This window comes from Sapajus apella, unplaced genomic scaffold (genome assembly GCF_009761245.1).
Source record: "Sapajus apella isolate SASKATOON/1434 unplaced genomic scaffold, GSC_monkey_1.0 scaffold51, whole genome shotgun sequence".
Taxonomy (NCBI): Eukaryota; Metazoa; Chordata; class Mammalia; order Primates; family Cebidae; genus Sapajus; species Sapajus apella.
In genome coordinates this window covers 14,629,386-14,645,389 of record NW_022436991.1, presented here as the reverse complement: position 1 = coordinate 14,645,389, position 16,004 = coordinate 14,629,386, and the positions used below count along the sequence as shown (strand labels likewise).

The following is a 16,004-nucleotide window of genomic DNA, read 5'->3' as shown; positions in this document are numbered from 1 at the left end:
AAAAAAAAAAAAAAAAAAAAAAAAAAGAGTCCTCTTGTCAGCCAAGTCTGGGATCCTATTTAAACCAAATGGATTGAGAGAAGTAGGGGTACTGGTTTCCCAAAAGAAAATTACCAAAGAGGAAGCAAAGCTAGGCTTGCAAAAATGGGGTGTTCCCTAGTGGCAACCCCCTTCCTCCAAATTGCAGGTTTGGCTTCTTGGAACAGGCACTTAACTGGGTATTTTAGGTCTCAGGCTGGAGTTATTTGTACCCCACACTCTCCCCCAGCCCAGGGCTTGAGTGTGTCTCTGCCTGTGCCTGTCCTGAAGTCCCCTCTCTCCCCAGGTGACACCGGGTCTAGGAGTGGTGGCCGTTCTGCTGCTGTTCCTGGTAGTGCGTGAGCCACCAAGGGGAGCCGTGGAGCGCCACTCTGATTCGCCACCCCTGAACCCCACCTCCTGGTGGGCAGATCTGAGGGCTCTGGCAAGAAAGTGAGTTTATTCCCACCCTAGACCACCATCTGAGGCCCCAGGGAGGCCCTGACCTCTGGTTTGAGGTTTAAGTGGGGATGTTCCTGTTCCTGGCCACACCCCGAGGCCGGGAATTCAGTCGCTACTGCCCCCTTGTGGCAGCTGCTTGAATTACAGGCCCAGATCCTGGGACCCGGAACAGCCTCTGCACCTGGTGTTGTGACCTTACTAAAATAAACCAGGAAGGGAGAAGAGAGGACCCCTCCTACTTTGACGCCTCCGTGGGGTGTGACTCTTTCCCTCCCAACTCCCTGCAGTCCTAGTTTCATCCTGTCTTCCCTGGGCTTCACTGCTGTGGCCTTTGTCACGGGCTCCCTGGCTCTGTGGGCTCCGGCGTTCCTGCTGCGTTCCCGAGTGGTCCTCGGGGAGACTCCACCTTGCCTTCCCGGAGACTCCTGTTCTTCCTCTGACAGGTGCCTAGATGGGGCTAGGCTGGGGGGCGGCCTGTGGGTGGGAGGGCTGGAGTGAAGAGCCTCCGTGCCTCAGACCCAGGCAGGGAGTTTGACTCCTGACTTCACAGGCGGCCTACGCTCCTGGGATCTCCGTTTGCTGGTCTGGGAAATAAGTGATGGGGTGATGTCTGCCGCTCGGGGCTGCGTGAATCATGGGGTGGTGTGTCTGGGGGGACCTTGGTTGTGAGGGTGGCTGGGATGGACAGACCCCTCTCCCCCTTCCTCACTCAGTCTCATCTTTGGCTTCATCACCTGCCTGACTGGAGTCCTGGGTGTGGGCCTGGGCGTGGAGATCAGCCGCCGGCTCCGCCGCTCCAATCCCCGCGCTGACCCCCTGGTGTGTGCTGCTGGCCTCTTGGGCTCCGCACCCTTCCTCTTCCTGTCCCTTGCCTGTGCCCGTGGTAGCATTGTGGCCACCTATGTGAGTAGCCAGCAGGTGTGATGGGGGGTGGTGTGGGTCCAGGGTGGAGGAGCAGTCAGCATGGTGGCCACTCGAGGTGGAATGCCTGGTTTTGAATCACAGCTCTGGTTCTTCTCAGCTGTGTGACACTGGGCAAGTGGCTTAACCTCTCTGTGCTCAGTGTCATCATGTGTGAAATGGGAGTATTAGTAGCACCTGTCTTACCGGGTTGTGGTAAGGATGAAATGAGTTAATGGATGAGCTGGGGACATGGTCAACCCTCCATGTGTTTGCCCTTACTGTCACGAACCTGCCACCCCTCTCTCATTCCCCAGATTTTCATCTTCATTGGAGAGACCCTCCTGTCCATGAACTGGGCCATCGTGGCTGACATTCTGCTGGTGAGTTGCTGGGTACCTCCAGGGTCAGCCTAGAGGCTGATGAGAGGAAGGTTGGGGGCAGGAGTGTTACCTTGCCCCCTCCAAGCCCAGCCCCAGCTTACCTTCTGCAATAAATAATATCTGTAGCGAACCCCTGGCCCGCCCTGTGACCTCGACCCCAGGCACACCTCTGACCCCGGCCTTGGAGGACCCTTGGCGTTCTCCTGGCCCCCTGCCTCCTGCTCCCTGGAGCTCAGAGCACCCGCTGAGCTCCACCAACTCCTCCACAGTACGTGGTGATCCCCACCCGACGCTCCACCGCCGAGGCCTTCCAGATCGTGCTGTCCCACCTGCTGGGCGACGCTGGGAGCCCCTACCTCATCGGCCTGGTGAGCATGGTCCTTGGCTGGCATGGGGCGGGGAGTGGGAGAACTTACATTTCCAGCCTTGGCCAGTGGCCTGAGCCTGGGCTGGACCAGAAGGCCTGGCCCTAGTGGAATGTTTACATCCTGTGTGCCGGGTGCTTCTCACCTTCCGCTGCCCCTGGGCCGGAAAGATTATGTCTTTGACGATTTCTGCCAGGAAGGCCAGGGACCTCAAATTGGTGGTCCAAACCCCTCTTTTCCTTTCCTTTCCCTTTTCCTTTTCTTCCTGAGACAGGATCTCACTCTGCTACCAGGGACCTCACCCTGGTGGTCTAAACCCCCCTCCCCCTCTCCCTCTCCCCTTTCCCCCTCCCCCTCCCCTTCTCCCCCTCCTCCTTCCTTTCCCCCCTCCCCCCTCCCCATCCTGAGACGATCTCAGTCTGTTGCCCAGGCTGCGGTGTGGTAGCAGGAACACGGCTCACTGCAGCCTCAACCTCCTGGGCTCAAGCGATCCTCCCACCTCAGCCTCCCGAGGAGCTGGGATGGTAGACACGAGCCACCGCTCCTGGCTGAAACCTCCTTTCCTTTGCCGGGCTCCGCTTGTCTTTCTCCCTGGAGCTCAGGAGGTGCCCTCCCGGCTCTTCTGCAAGGCTCTCTGACTTCCCTGGCTCTCCTGTCTCCTCTCCCCGCAGATCTCTGACCGCCTGCGCCGGAGCTGGCCCCCCTCCTTCTTGTCCGAGTTCCGGGCTCTGCAGTTCTCACTCATGCTCTGTGCGTTTGTCGGGGCACTGGGCGGCGCGGCCTTCCTGGGCACTGCCATCTTCATTGAGGGCGACCGCCGGCGGGCGCAGCTGCACATGCAGGGTCAGTTAGGGGCTGTGCCCTGCCGAGCTTCTTGATCTGCCTGTCTGTCTGTCCGTCCATCTGTCTGCCCACTTCTGTGCACCTGGTGGCTCAGTCCACAGCTCTCCCCTCGGGTGGCCTCCAGTCTGCGTCTACCCCTTGGGCGGCTCTGTGACTGCCCCATCCATTTCCCGCTGCCTGTTTGCCCTTCTCTGGCTTTGTCTGTCTATCCGGCTCACCCTGGCTCTGACCCTCCCCCTGCAGGCCTGCTGCGTGAGGCAGGGCCCACAGATGACCGGATCGTGGTGCCCCAGCGGGGCCGCTCCACCCGGGTGCCCGTGGCCAGCGTGCTCATCTGAGAGGCCGCCGCTTGCCTGCCTGCACATCTGCCGCAGCTGGCCCTGGGCCCACCCCACAAGGGGCCTGGGCCTAACCCCTTGGCCTGGCGCAGCTTCCAGAGGGACCCTCGGCCGTGTCCCAGTTCCCAGACACTACATGGGCAGCTCAGAGGAGGAGGTGGGGGTCCAGCAGGGGATCCCCCTCCACAGGGCAGCCCCGGGGGCTCGGTGCTATTTGTTATGGAATAAAATTTGTAGCCAGACCCCAGGTGCCTGCTCTAGTCTTTCTCTGGGTGGCCTCTGATCTTGTGTCCCGCCTTCACCCCAGGGCTCCCGAAGTCTGTGGGTCACCCCTTGGGGCTCTGAGTGAGTCTCTGCCCTTCTGGGCTGGGTGACTGAGAGCGGGGACTGCTCTCCTCCGAGTGAGCTGGCTCGGTGTGACCGTGAGTCACGTCCCTGCTTCTCTGGAGCCTGCCCCTGGCCTCGCAGGCCTGGCTGACGTGGGGGTGGGCACTGCCTTCTGCACCCCAGAATTCCTGCTGTCAGGGCCTCCCCACTTGCTGCCTCCCCAAGCCCTGGATGTGGAGGCCGTAGCTGCCAGGCGGCAGGTGGCTATCCCATTCCTGGGGGCCCAAAGACCCCTGGTGAGAGCCTGGGGTGGCTCCCGGGCCTCCTCCTGCCCCCTCCCCACTGGCGGGGTGGAGTGGGAAGGGGGCGGGTACAGCCGGCTGAGAGCTCGATGATTTCCTGCCCTCGCCCGGTGCTCACCACAGCTTCCTGCCGCAGGCGGGCGGGCGGGCAGGCACAGGGAGAGGCGGGCGCCGAGGAGGGGCAGGTAGGGCCGGGACACGGGTGTCTGGGTCCCCCAACTTCAGTCGGGGCCCTGGTCTGACCACCCTGGGAGCAGAGACTTCCCACAGCCAGCTGGAAGCCCACTCGGCCCAGAAAAAGAGGGGACCCATCCAGGGAGCCCCGGGGAGGGAACCGCCGCCTCCTCCTGGGCTCCCACGCCGCCTCCTGGGCTCCCACGCCGCCTGCTGCCTACCTGCCCCCTGCTGGGTCCGATCTTCACCCAGTCCTTACCTGGTCCTCACCTCGTCCTCGCCTGGCCGTGGCTCTACCCTTGAGGGGCCTGGGGGGTAAGCCGGCCTGCTCCGAGCTCCCCTGCAGATGGAGGAGACCATCCTGGTCCCCTGCGTGCTGGGCCTCCTGCTGCTGCCCATCCTGGCGGTGTTGATGGTGCTGTGTGTGCACTGCCACAGGCTGCCAGGTGAGTGGGAATGGTGAGTGGGAACAGTGATGGGATCCTTACCCACCCCCAGCCCCTGTGTCTGTCCTGGCTCTGTCCCTGCCTCCGTCCTGATCCCAGTGTCTCTGAGAGCCCCTGGACCCCCCGCACCTTCTGCCCTCAGCACCCCGTGTTCCTGCCTTAGCAGCCCTCTCTTTCCCAGGCTCCTATGACAGCACCTCCTCAGATAGGTGAGTCTGCCCCGGCTGCCCTGGGTCTCCCTCCACACCCCACGGTGGGGCAGGACTGGGGCCTCTCCCAGCCCCATCCCCAAGCTGTGTCTTTTTTACCAGTTTGTATCCAAGGGGCATCCAGATCAAACGGCCTTGTGAGTACATGGAGGGTCCCCACCTCTGGTGTCGGGGAGGGGGTCCCCTGCCTCCGGTGCCGGGGAGAGGGTCCCCTGGCGTTGGAGTGCGTGCGAGCCTTCCTTCAGCCTCCCCCTGCCACCCTGGGGCTGCCCACATGGCCTTGACCTGAGCTGGGAGAGGGAGGTGGTACCCCCAGGCCTGTCCAAGGTGCGGGAGTTTCAGGAGCTTAGTCTGTTCTTTGAGGCCTTGACGATGTGTGGAGTCCTTCTTTCAACTTGTTCTGTGTCCTCAGACACGCTCGCCCCCAGGCCGCCCGCCTATCCGCCTGTCACCTCCTACCCACCACTGAGCCAGCCAGACCTGCTTCCCATCCCGTGAGTAGCTGCTCCCTTACCCCTCCAAACCCCCCTCCACCCCCTCACCTTCTTGGATTGGTAGCCCTTTCCTTTTTGCAACTGCCATTGCCCCCTGAGCCCCACCTCAGCCATGACCCCTGACCTTTGACCCCTAGAAGATCCCCACAGCCCCCCGGAGGCTCCCACCGGACGCCATCTTCCCGGCGGGACTCAGATGGTGGTAAGTGTGGGGAAGGGCTGAGGAGGCCGGGGCCAGGAAGAAGATCTGCCTGGCCTGAGCTGACTCAGTCTCCCTCTCGTCCTGTCTCTGAAGCCAACAGTGTGCCGAGCTACGAGAACGAGGGTGCGTCTGGGATCCGAGGTGCCCAGGTTGGGTGGGGAGGCTGGGGCCCGTCCTGGGCTAGGCTGACCCCTGTGTTGTTACCCCAGAACCAGCCTGTGAGGACGCGGATGAGGATGAGGACGAGGACGACTATCACAACCCGGGCTACCTGTGAGTGGCCAGGTGGGAGGTGGGAGGTGGGAGGTGGGGGCTCAGGCTGGGCGTCCCCCTTGCTCACCAGCCCGTTTCACTTCCTTTCAGGGTGGTGCTTCCCGACAGCGCCCCGGCCACTAGCACTGCCGCCCCACCGGCTCCTGCGCTCAGCACCCCTGGCCTTCGAGACAGCGCCTTCTCCAGTGAGTCAGGCATTTGTTTTTATTTTTTAATTATTTTAGGGACAGGCTGGAGTGCAGTGGTGCCATTGTAGTTTGCTGCAGCCTCAAACTTCTGGGCTCCAGTGATTCTCCCAACTAGACTACTCGGTCAGCCTCAGCCTCCCCAGTAGCTGAGACCACAGGCGCATACTACCACACCTAGCTTATTTTAAACAATTTTTTGTAGAGACAGGGTCTCAGTGTGTTGCCCAGGCTGGCCTTGAACTCCTGGGCTCAAGTGATCCTCCCATCTCAGCCTCCCAAAGTGCTGGGATTACAGGCATGAGCCACCGTGTCCAGGTCTGTTCTTCTGATTTTCTTAACTTTCTCTCTCCTCTTTCCCACCTCCCTGTTCTTTCCTTATATCATCTGGGAGATTTCCTTGACTTTATTCTTCAACCCTTCCACTGCAATTTCATTTTTTATCCTATCCAGAAACTCTTTGTTGTTTTCTGACTGTTCTTTTTTTATAGCCTCCTGTTCTTGTTTCATGGAGGCAATACCATCTTATACATCTCTAAGGATATTAATTAGAAGCTGGTGTGTGTGTGTGTGTGTGTGTGTGTGTGTGTGTGTGTGTGTTTCTGCTCCCTGAACTGCCCTGTTTCCTTTGAGCTGCTTTTCTCCCTTCCTTCTGGTCTCATCCTGCCTGGTCACATCCTCTGGGCTTTCCTCAATGTCCAGCATTCTTTAGTTTTCTGTTGCCTTTGCTCTCTCTGTGTATACTTGTCCTGGGCTATCACTTCTATACTCTGGCCTTGTTTGCCATCCAGATTCCTAGTTTGCTCTCTCCTGAGCTCCAGACTGTCCAAGTACTTCATTCATTCATTCAGTCAGTCATTCCTTTCTTCCTTCCTTCGGCGTTTACTTCGGTGCCTCTACTGGGCTAATGCTATGAATGTAACATTTAAGGAGGCAGACTGTTCTGATAAAATGGCTGGCTGGGTGTGGTGGCTCACTCCTGTAATCCCAGCACTTTGGGAGGCCAAGGCGGGAGGATTGCTTGAGTCCAGTAATTCAAGACTAGCCTGAGCAATATGGCGAAACCTTATCTCCACAAAAAATAAAAAAAATTAGCCAAGCGTGGTGGCACGTGCCTGTAGTCCCAGCTGCTCAGGAGGCTGAGGTGTGCGGATCACCTGAGCCCAGAAGGCAGAAGTTGCAGTGAGCCGAGATCGTGCCACTGCACTCCAGCCTGGGTGACAGAGTGAGACCTTGTTTTTTTTAAAAAAAACTAAAGAAAGAGGCTGGGCGCGGTGGCTTATGCCTGTAATCCCCTCAGCCTTTGGGAGGCTGAGGCAGGCGGATCACAATATCAGGAGTTTGAGACCAGTTTGGCGAATGTGGTGAAACCCAGTCTCTACTAAAAATACAAAAAACTAGCCAGGCGTGGTGGTGTGCACGTGTAATCCCAGCTGCTCTGGAGGCTGAGGCAGGAGAATCACTTGAACCCAGGAGGCGGAAGTTGTGGTTAGGGGAGATCACGCTGTTGCACTGCAGCCTGGCGACAGAGCAAGACTCCGTCAAAGGAAAGAGAGAGAGAGGGCCGGGTGCGGTGGCTCACGCCTATAATCCCAGCACTTTGGGAGGCCGAGGCGGGTGGATCACGAGGTCAAGAGCTCGAGACCATCCTGGTCAACATGGTGAAACCCCGTCTCTACTAAAAATACAAAAACATTAGCTGGGCATGGTGGTGCGTGCCTGTAATCCCAGCTACTCAGGAGGCTGAGGCAGGGGAATTGCCTGAACCCAGGAGGCGGAGGTTGCGGTGAGCCAAGATCGCGCCATTGCACTCCAGCCTGGGTATCAAGAGTGAAACTCTGTCTCAAAAAAAAAAAAAGAAAAAGAGAGAGAAAAGAAAGGAAGAAAGAAAGAGAAACAGAGAAAGAAAAGAAAGGAAGAAAGAAAGAAAAAGCAAACATTCACTGAGGGCCTTCTGCATGCCTTGCTAAGAGTCTGACGTGCCCACTCACTAACCTTGCCACCCCGGGGCCACCTTCCTGCCCTCACCCTCCTGTGCCCCAGCTGTCCCCTTGTGTGACACAGGGTTTACCTGTCTAATAGCACTACTGTGTGACAGGCCCTATTTTACAGAGAAGGAAACTGACGCACAGAGAGGTGAGGTCCCCAGGCTGAGGTTACATGCTTGCTTAGTGCTGGAGCTGGGATTGAACCAGGGCAGTCTGTTTCTGAAGCCCGCCTTGTCCACATTTGCACGGAGAAACAAGAAACACGTAAAAGAACCAAACAGGCCGGGTGCGGTGGCTCACACCTGTAATCCCAGCACTAGGAGGCCCAGGAGGGCAGATCCTCTGAGGTCAGGAGTTTGAGACCAGTGTGGCCAACATGATGAAACCCGTCTCTACTAAAAATACAAACTTAAGCCGGGTGTGGTGGCATGCAACTGTAATCCTAGCTACTTGGGAAGCTGAGGCAGGAGAATCGCTTGAACCCAGGAGATGGAGGTTGTAGTGAGCCGAGATCATGCCACTGCACTCTAGCCTGGGCGACAGAGCAAGACTGTCTAAAAACAAAAGCAAACAAAACAAACCAAACAAAAAAGCAAATAGGCCGGGCACAGTGGCTCATGTCTGTAATCCCAGCAGTTTGGGAGGCCAAGGCAGGTGGATCACCTGAGGTCAGGTGTTCAAGACCAGCCTGGCCAACATGGCAAAACCCCGTCTCTACTAAAAATACAAAAATTAGCAGAATGTGGTGGTGGACACCTGTAATCCCAGCAACTCAGGAGGCTGAGGTGGGAGAATTACTTGAACCCGGAGGCAGAAGTTGCGGTGAGCCGAGATCGTGCCACTAAACTCCAGCCTGGGTGACAGTGAGACCCTGTCTCAAAAAAAATAAACAAAACCCCCCAAATAACATGGATGGTAACAGGCGCCACAAGGGGCTGACATGGGTGGGACACGGGCAGTGGCTGGCAGGGGTGGGCAGGGGGTTCAGAGAGGAGGAGGCACCCGCTGGGCCGAGGGTGCCATGTCCCCTCCACACACGCCACCAAACTTCCACTGCTCCAAGCCGCACTCCATCCCTGCTCCCCAGCCTAGAGTCTGTGCTGGGGCCTGACCCTCCCTGAGCTCTCAGTCCCGGTCACGTGGACCTCCTCTCCCTCTCCACGGCCCTCACCCTTGTCCAGGCCACCATCACTGTCATCATCACCATCCTTGCCAGCCTGGAGTGCCCGCTCTCCATTCTGTGGGGCCAATGGGGGGTAGCTGTGTGGGGAGCCTCTGGTGTCTGCTGTTGGGGAGCTCTGCATGCCTGAGGTTGGGGGTTCTCTGGGAACCCATGGCCGAGGGTCTCTGGTCATAGTGCTGGGGTGGGGCTGGCTTTCCCACAGTGGAGTCCATTGACGATTACGTGAACGTTCCGGAGAGCGGGGAGAGCGCAGAAGCGTCTCTGGGTGAGTGACCGGTGCTCCCTGGTGCCCGCCCATGCACCCCGCCGCCCTACCATGCTCTCGGTGTGACTAGACCCCATCCTGGGGTTACCCACACCCGCTGCCCCCTCTGTCTGGGGGCCCCCCTGCTCTCTCGCCCTTCTGACCCCTTTGCATGGCGACCCCTCCTTCTGATCTGTCCCTACAGATGGCAGCCGGGAGTATGTGAACGTGTCCCAGGAGCTGCATCCTGGAGCGGCTAAGACGGAGGCTGGTGGGTGCTGTGGGAGGGGCAGGAGCTGGGGTAGCTGCCTCGAGCTTGTGGGGGCTGGCCTGCAAGCTGGAAACCAACCTCCCCTCCCCCACAGCTACCCTGAGTTCCCAGGAGGCAGAGGAAGTGGAGGAGGAGGGGGCTCCAGATTACGAGAATCTGCAGGAGCTGAACTGAGGGTCTGGTGAGAAGCCTGTCCTGTCCCCACCCTGGCCTGGGCCCTCAGGCTCTACCCCCTCCCTCCAGGACCCCCTGCCTAACTCCTGCTGTTACCTCCAGCTTATCCCTCTGCCTCTGGGTGCTTGCTGACCCCGCCCGCCTCCTGATTCATATCCCTCCCTGCTCTGTTGCGTTTCAGTGGAAGCCAAGTCTGTCCGGGAACCAGGCTTGCCTTGGGAGGGCTGAGCTGGGCAGCTGGAAGAGGCTCTGGGGTCCTCACTTGGCATCCTGCCCTGGCTCCAGCCTGACAACAGCCCAAGAGTCCCTCCCGTAACTTATTATCACTTTGGGGTTTGGCCTGTGGTCCCTGAACACGCTGCACCTTCTGACAGCCTGAGAGTGACCTGCTCTGGCCCTAGCCCTACTCTGTGTAATAGAATAAAGGCCTGTATGTGTCTTTGTTGAGTGTGCGTCTGTGTGTGTGCACATGTGCGAGTCTGAGTCAGAGATTTGGAGATATCTGTGTGTGTGTGTCTGTGGGTCTCCATCCTCCACGGGGGCTCAGCCAGGGGCTGTGAGTGACAGCAGACAGTGGCTGGGACACCTGCCTTCTGAATGAGGCCTTCTGACCTGCGCTGGCGCTGCTGGGGCTCAGGACGCATCACCCCATGAGACGGTCCCAGGACATGGCAGCTGCTGGCTGTGACAATGGCTTCGCCGTCCTTAGACCAAGGCACTGGACCTGATGACCTGGGAGGACTCTCTTAGTTCTTAACTTTTGTGGTTCTCAATAAAACAGAACTTAAAAAATTGTCTAAGCAACTGAAAAAGTTACTATGCAGCACAGCACTTTTGAGACTTTGATGTGTGGGTGACTCACCAGCAGACCTTGCTGCAGGGCGGGTTCTGACTCAGTAGCCTGGGACAGGCCTGAGACTTTGCATTTCTGAGCCGCTCCGGTGTGATTCTGATGCTGCTGTTCCATGAACCCCTTCTTGAGGAGCAAGAGTATGGGGGAGGGCACATCTATGGCTTTTACTAGGCTGGGATCTATCCGCTGCCCCCCACCTGGAGTGCAGTGGCAGGATCTCGATTCACTGCAGCCCTCCACCTCCCAGGTTCAAGGGATTCTCCTGCCTTAGCCTCCCGAGCAGCTGGGACTAAGGTGCGTGCCACTGCACCCAGCTAATTTTTGCATTTTTAGTAGAGAGATGGGGCTTCACCATGTTGGCTAGGGTGGTCTCGATCTCTTGGCCTCGTGATCTGCCCACCTCCAACTCCCAGAATGCTGGGATTACAGGCATGAGCCACTATGCCTGGCTTTTCTTTTTTTTGAGACAGAATCTCCCTCTGTCGCCCAGGCTGGAGTGCAGTGGTGTGCTCTCAGCTCACTGCAACCTCTGCCTCCCAGGTTCAAGCAATTCTCTGCCTCAGCTTCCTGAGTAGCTGGGATTACAGGCACCTGCCACTACGCCTGGCTAATTGTTATATTTTTTAGTACAGATGGGGTTTCACTGTCTTGGCCAGGCTGGTCTTGAACTCCTGACCTTGTGATCCACCCACCTTGGCCTCCAAAAGTGTTGGGATTACAGGTGTGAGCCACTGCGCCCGGCCTCCATTTCCCCTTATTTTGGGAATTTTACCTTGGCTTTCCTCTGTGATTCACTCCTTTTCCAATTTCATTCCATGCAGTTTTAGAGATTGTGTGTTTGTTTTTCTTTTTCTTTTTTTTAAACAGAGTTTCTCTCTGTCACCTAAGCTGGAGGTGGTGCGATCTCAGCTCACCGCAACCTCTGCCTCCTGGATTCAAGCGAATCCTGCCTCAGCCTCCCGAGTAGCTGGAATTACAGGCGCCCATTACCACACCGGCTAATTTTTGTATTTTTAGTAGAGATGGGTTTTACCGTATTGGCCAGGCTGGTCTCAAACTCCTGCCCTCAAGTAATCTGCCTGCCTCATCTTCCCAAATTGCTGGGATTACAGGTGTGAGCCACCACACCCAGCCTGTTTTTTCTTTTTTGGAAATGAGGTCTCACTCTGTCACCCAGGCTGGAATGCAATAGTGCAATCATGGCTCAGTGCAGCCTTGAACTCCTGGGCTCAAGTGACCCTTTTAGCTCAGCTTCCTGAGTGGCTGAGACTACAGATGCATGCCACCATGCCCCGATAATGTTTTATCTTTTTTAGAGATGGGGGTCTCACCGTGTTGCCCAGGCTGGTCTTGAACTCCTGAGCTCAAGTGATTCCCCTGCTTTGACCTCCCAAAGTGCTGGGATTACAGGCATGAGCCACTGCACTCAGCGTCTCCCTGGGATTTAAGGTCAGTGACTGCACCTGGCCTGCAGATTGTTGAACACATGACCCAGACATGGGCCAAGGTCACCATCTTTTTCCCGGCCATCACAATTGACTCAGGTATGGGCATGTGACCTTGCCTGGGCCAGTGAGGAGCAGTCTTGGGATCTGGGCAGGAAGTGCTGGGAGAAGGTCCATCTGCTCAGGGCAGTGATTAAGTTGGACAGATGCAGGCCTGGAGCCACCACTTGGAGAGCCTGCTCAGAATGAAGCCTGCGTGGGGGAGAGAGTGGCCTGGAGAGGGGCAGAGCCAGCTTCCTAACAGTGCCATTAACGTTCCTGGATCCGGGCCGGGAACCTGGATCTGGATGTGGTAGTTCCTGCCTGTAATCTCAGCACTTTGGGAGTTGGAGGTGGATGGATCATTTGAGGTCAGCAGTTTGAGACCAGCCTGGCCAACATGGAGAAACCCCATCTCTACTGAAAATAGAAAAATTAGCTGGGTGTGGTGGTGGGTGCTGTTATCCCAGCTACCTGGTATGCTGAGGCAGGAGAATCACTTGAACCTGGGAGGTGGAGGTTGTGGTGGAGTGCACACCACTGCATTTCAGCCTAAGCAACAGAGCAAGACTCTGTCTCAAAATAAATAAATAAATAAAAGACTCTTGGATCTGGACATACCTGAAGCATTATGTGGGCCAATAAATGACAGTTTGTCTTTAGTTAGCTTGACTTGGGGCTTCTGTCACTACAGCCAAAGTCATTCTGAGATGCAAAGTTGTTGGCAGTTCTCTGTGGACTCCAAGGTGCTGAGTCTGACTGGCAGACTCTGTCTGGGTGAAGGATGACAGAAATACACAAACACAGATGTTTTGCCTGTGCGAGTGTGGCCAGGGGACCCCTGGCTCACAGATCCTGAAGAGGAAGTCTGGCCGTGAAACCCCCATATGCCGGAGAGGCTTGTATTTATTTTAGAACAGATTTAATGAAAAGGTCTAAAGCAAACACCATTAGTGGGTAATTAACATTGCCGACCCCACCCCCCAGTAGAGAGCAGTTCTGCATGAGTATGATCAAAGGCTGGTTTCTGGAGAAATTGGTAAATAAGCTCTTTAGATAAACTCCTCTACATTCCCTTGTTATCTGCTCTTTGCTATTAGCTCAAGGTAAGAGGATTAGGCTGCCTTCAGCCAAAATTCTCTCCCAAGGCTTTTGCAAAAACTTCAGCCTTCCAAAAAGCTTTGTGTCTTTCTTATAATTTTTCCCACCACCCTGATGGATCTCCTACTCAAGGGTCATAATAACAGTGCCTCCATTCAAGGTCAGCCAGGTGCAGTGGTGCATACCTGTGACAGTGGCTCCTCTGGGAGCACCCACTGCATTGCCATACTCGTTTCATGCGTCGTCATGAATTCTCTGTTGTCGGTTACAGGTTAGTGTCCCCATTATGTAGGGGAGGAAACACAGGCTCAGAGAGGTGAAGTAACTTGCCCAAGGGCACACAGCTGAAGAGTTACACCTGGGATTAGATCTGTGGCCATTGGCCTCACTGGGTCACTGCTGCTCTCACTGGCAGCCTCCTTGCTCTGATGATGATGATGATGATGATGATTTTCTTGAGACAGAGTTTGACTCTTGTTGCCTAGGCTGGAGTGCAGTGGTGTGATCTCAGCTCACTACAGCCTCTGTCTCCTGGGTTCAAGCAATTCTCCTGCCTCAGCCTCCCAAGTAGCTGGGATTACAGGTGCCCACCACCATGCATGGTTAATTTTTTGTATTTTTAGTAGAGATGGGGTTTTGCCATGTTGGCCAGGCTGGTCTTGAACTCCTGACCTCAGGTAATCTACCCGCCTCAACCTCCCAAAGTATTGGGATTACAGGCATGAGCCACTGTGCCTGGCCTCATTCTGATTCTTGTATAAAGTGCTGGCTGCCCCAAATGGGGAAGCTTAGAAGAGGCCCAGTTGGAGAAGATGAGGGTGGGAGAGTTTGGGAAGGGGATTGGACAGTCTGGCCATCAACAGATGGAGTTAAATCCTTCTCTTTGGACGAAATAGACATGAGTAGAGGCAACTTTGTGCCTGTGCTGATAGACAAAGAACAGTTGACCAACAAGGGCTATTAATGTAACCAATCTAGCAACATCTGGTGAAGCTGAAGCTGGGTGTCTCCCTTTACCTAACACATTCCTGGGTATAAATCTTGAACAACTCCAGGCTGGGCTTGGTGGTTCACACCTGTAATCCCAGTAATTTGGGAGGCCAAAGTGGACACATCACCTGAGGTCAGGAGTTCGAGACCAGTCTGGCCAACATAGTGAAACCCTGTCTCTACTAAAAATACAAAAGTTAGCTGGGTGTGGTGGTGGGTGCCTGGAATCTCAGCTACTTGGGCGGCTGAGGCAGGAGAATCGCTTGAACCTGGGAAGCAGATGTTTCAGTGAGCCAAGATTGCGCCATTGCACTCCAGCCTTGGTGACAAGAGGGAAATTCCATCAAAAACAAAAAGAAAGTTGCAATGGAGTCAGATGATGGCTGCTTAGCGCAGATAAAATGAGGGAACTGTGGGCTGGGCGTGGTGGCTCACACCTGTAGTCCCAGCACTTTGAGAGTCCAAGGCAGGCAGATCACAAGGTCAGGAGTTCAAGACCAGCCTGGTCAATATGGTGAAACTCTGTCTCTATCAAAAATACAGAAATCAGCCAGGTGTGGTGGCATGCACCTGGTAGTCCCAGCTACTCGGGAGGCCGAGGCAGAATTGCTTGAACCGGGGAGGCAGAGGTTGCTGTGAACCAAGATCACGCCATTGCACTCCAGCCTGGGCAACAGAGTGATACTCTGTCTCAAAAAAAGACAAAACAGGAAATAAATAAACAATAAATAAAAAATTAGGCCAGGCACAGTGGCTCATACTTGTAATCCCAGCACTTTGGGAGGCTAAGGCAGGTGCATCACTCGAGGTCAGGAGCTGAAGACCAGCCGGACCAACATAGTGAAACCCCATCTCCACTAAAAATACAAAAATTTACCAGGCATGATTGTGTGGGCCCATAGCTGGCCCACAACTACAGGGAGGCTCGGGAGGCTGAGCTAGGAGGTTTGCTTGAACCTGAGAGGTGGAGGCTGGTGTGAGCCAAGATTACACCACTGCACTCCAGCCTGGTGACACAGTTGAGACTCTGTCTCAAAAAAACAAAAACAAAAACAAAAAATGCTTTATCCTGAGACCCACGAGGAGCCCTGGAGGCTTTGGAGCAGAGGATAACATGAGATTTAGGTCTTACCAGATATCCCCGTCTTGGTTCATGCGGAGGATGGATAGTGAGGGCAGTTAGACTGCAGGCAGGCAGGCCATGGAACAATGCATGCTGGAATAATCTGAGACCAGGTCATGGGCTGGCTAACGAAGGGGGTGGGCTGTGGAGAGGAGTGGCAGAATCAGGAGATGTTTGGGAGGCAGAGTCATGGGAGCATGGTGTGCTGCGCCCCACGGGGAGGGCCCACAGTGACCCTGGTCCTTGCCTTGGTGGAGGCGGGTGGGGACCTTCTTCGAGGAGCTAAGCAGCTTCCCAACTGTGTTTCTTGGACCCAGCCAGGGGATGTGGCTTGGCTTTCATCAGCCAATGAACCAGGTGGGATAAACAGAGCAGCCCCTACAATGAGATCTCTGGGCCTGGGGCTGGGATTTCTTGGTCCATTGGGGTGGTCAGTGGGGAGACTCCCTACAGACGGAAGCTGGCGAGCAGAAAGAGATTCCCCTCCCCTCCCTCTTTTCTTTTCTCTTTTCTTTTTCACTTCCCTTCACTTCCTTTCTTCCCTTCCCTCCTTTCCTCTCCCCTCTCGCCCCTTCCCTTCCCATCCCTTCCCTCCCCCCTCCCCTCTTCCCTCCCCTCCCCTCTTCCCTCCCCTCCCCCTCCCCTCCCCTTCCCCTCCCCCTCCCCTCCCCT

General features: G+C 56.1%; 2 protein-coding genes across 8 annotated transcripts in view; both read left to right on the top strand.

Annotated features, from left to right (window-relative positions):
- Positions 1-3,834, top strand: part of SPNS1 (sphingolipid transporter 1 (putative)) — a 12,243-nt gene extending 8,409 nt beyond the window's left edge. For 4 of the 6 annotated variants that reach the window (XM_032243046.1, XM_032243042.1, XM_032243045.1 and 1 more), the window contains 6 exons: positions 326-471; positions 768-923; positions 1,194-1,383; positions 1,698-1,763; positions 2,033-2,131; positions 3,215-3,834. In XM_032243046.1, the coding sequence (XP_032098937.1) occupies positions 326-471; positions 768-923; positions 1,194-1,383; positions 1,698-1,763; positions 2,033-2,131; positions 3,215-3,592 (1,035 nt within the window). In that variant the 3' untranslated portion in view covers positions 3,593-3,834. Of the gene's footprint in view, positions 1-325; positions 472-767; positions 924-1,193; positions 1,384-1,697; positions 1,764-2,032; positions 2,132-2,799; positions 2,972-3,214 lie in introns of all 6 variants that reach the window. The other 2 variants (XM_032243043.1, XM_032243047.1) reach the window with 1 other exon arrangement.
- Positions 3,835-3,875: 41 nt separating this feature from the next.
- Positions 3,876-10,575, top strand: LAT (linker for activation of T cells). 2 transcript variants are annotated; one of them, XM_032243049.1, is made up of 12 exons: positions 3,876-4,558; positions 4,740-4,767; positions 4,870-4,904; positions 5,180-5,261; positions 5,399-5,463; positions 5,557-5,586; positions 5,673-5,736; positions 5,827-5,921; positions 9,295-9,357; positions 9,542-9,607; positions 9,702-9,788; positions 9,963-10,575. In XM_032243049.1, the coding sequence occupies exons 1-11, from the start codon at positions 4,459-4,461 to the stop codon at positions 9,779-9,781; spliced, it is 708 nt and encodes a 235-aa protein (XP_032098940.1). In that variant the 5' UTR covers positions 3,876-4,458; the 3' UTR covers positions 9,782-9,788; positions 9,963-10,575. The 2 variants fall into 2 exon arrangements, with proteins under 2 accessions (XP_032098940.1, XP_032098941.1); XM_032243050.1 differs by having other exon boundaries at positions 4,063-4,558; positions 5,402-5,463.
- Positions 10,576-16,004: the final 5,429 nt, after the last annotated feature.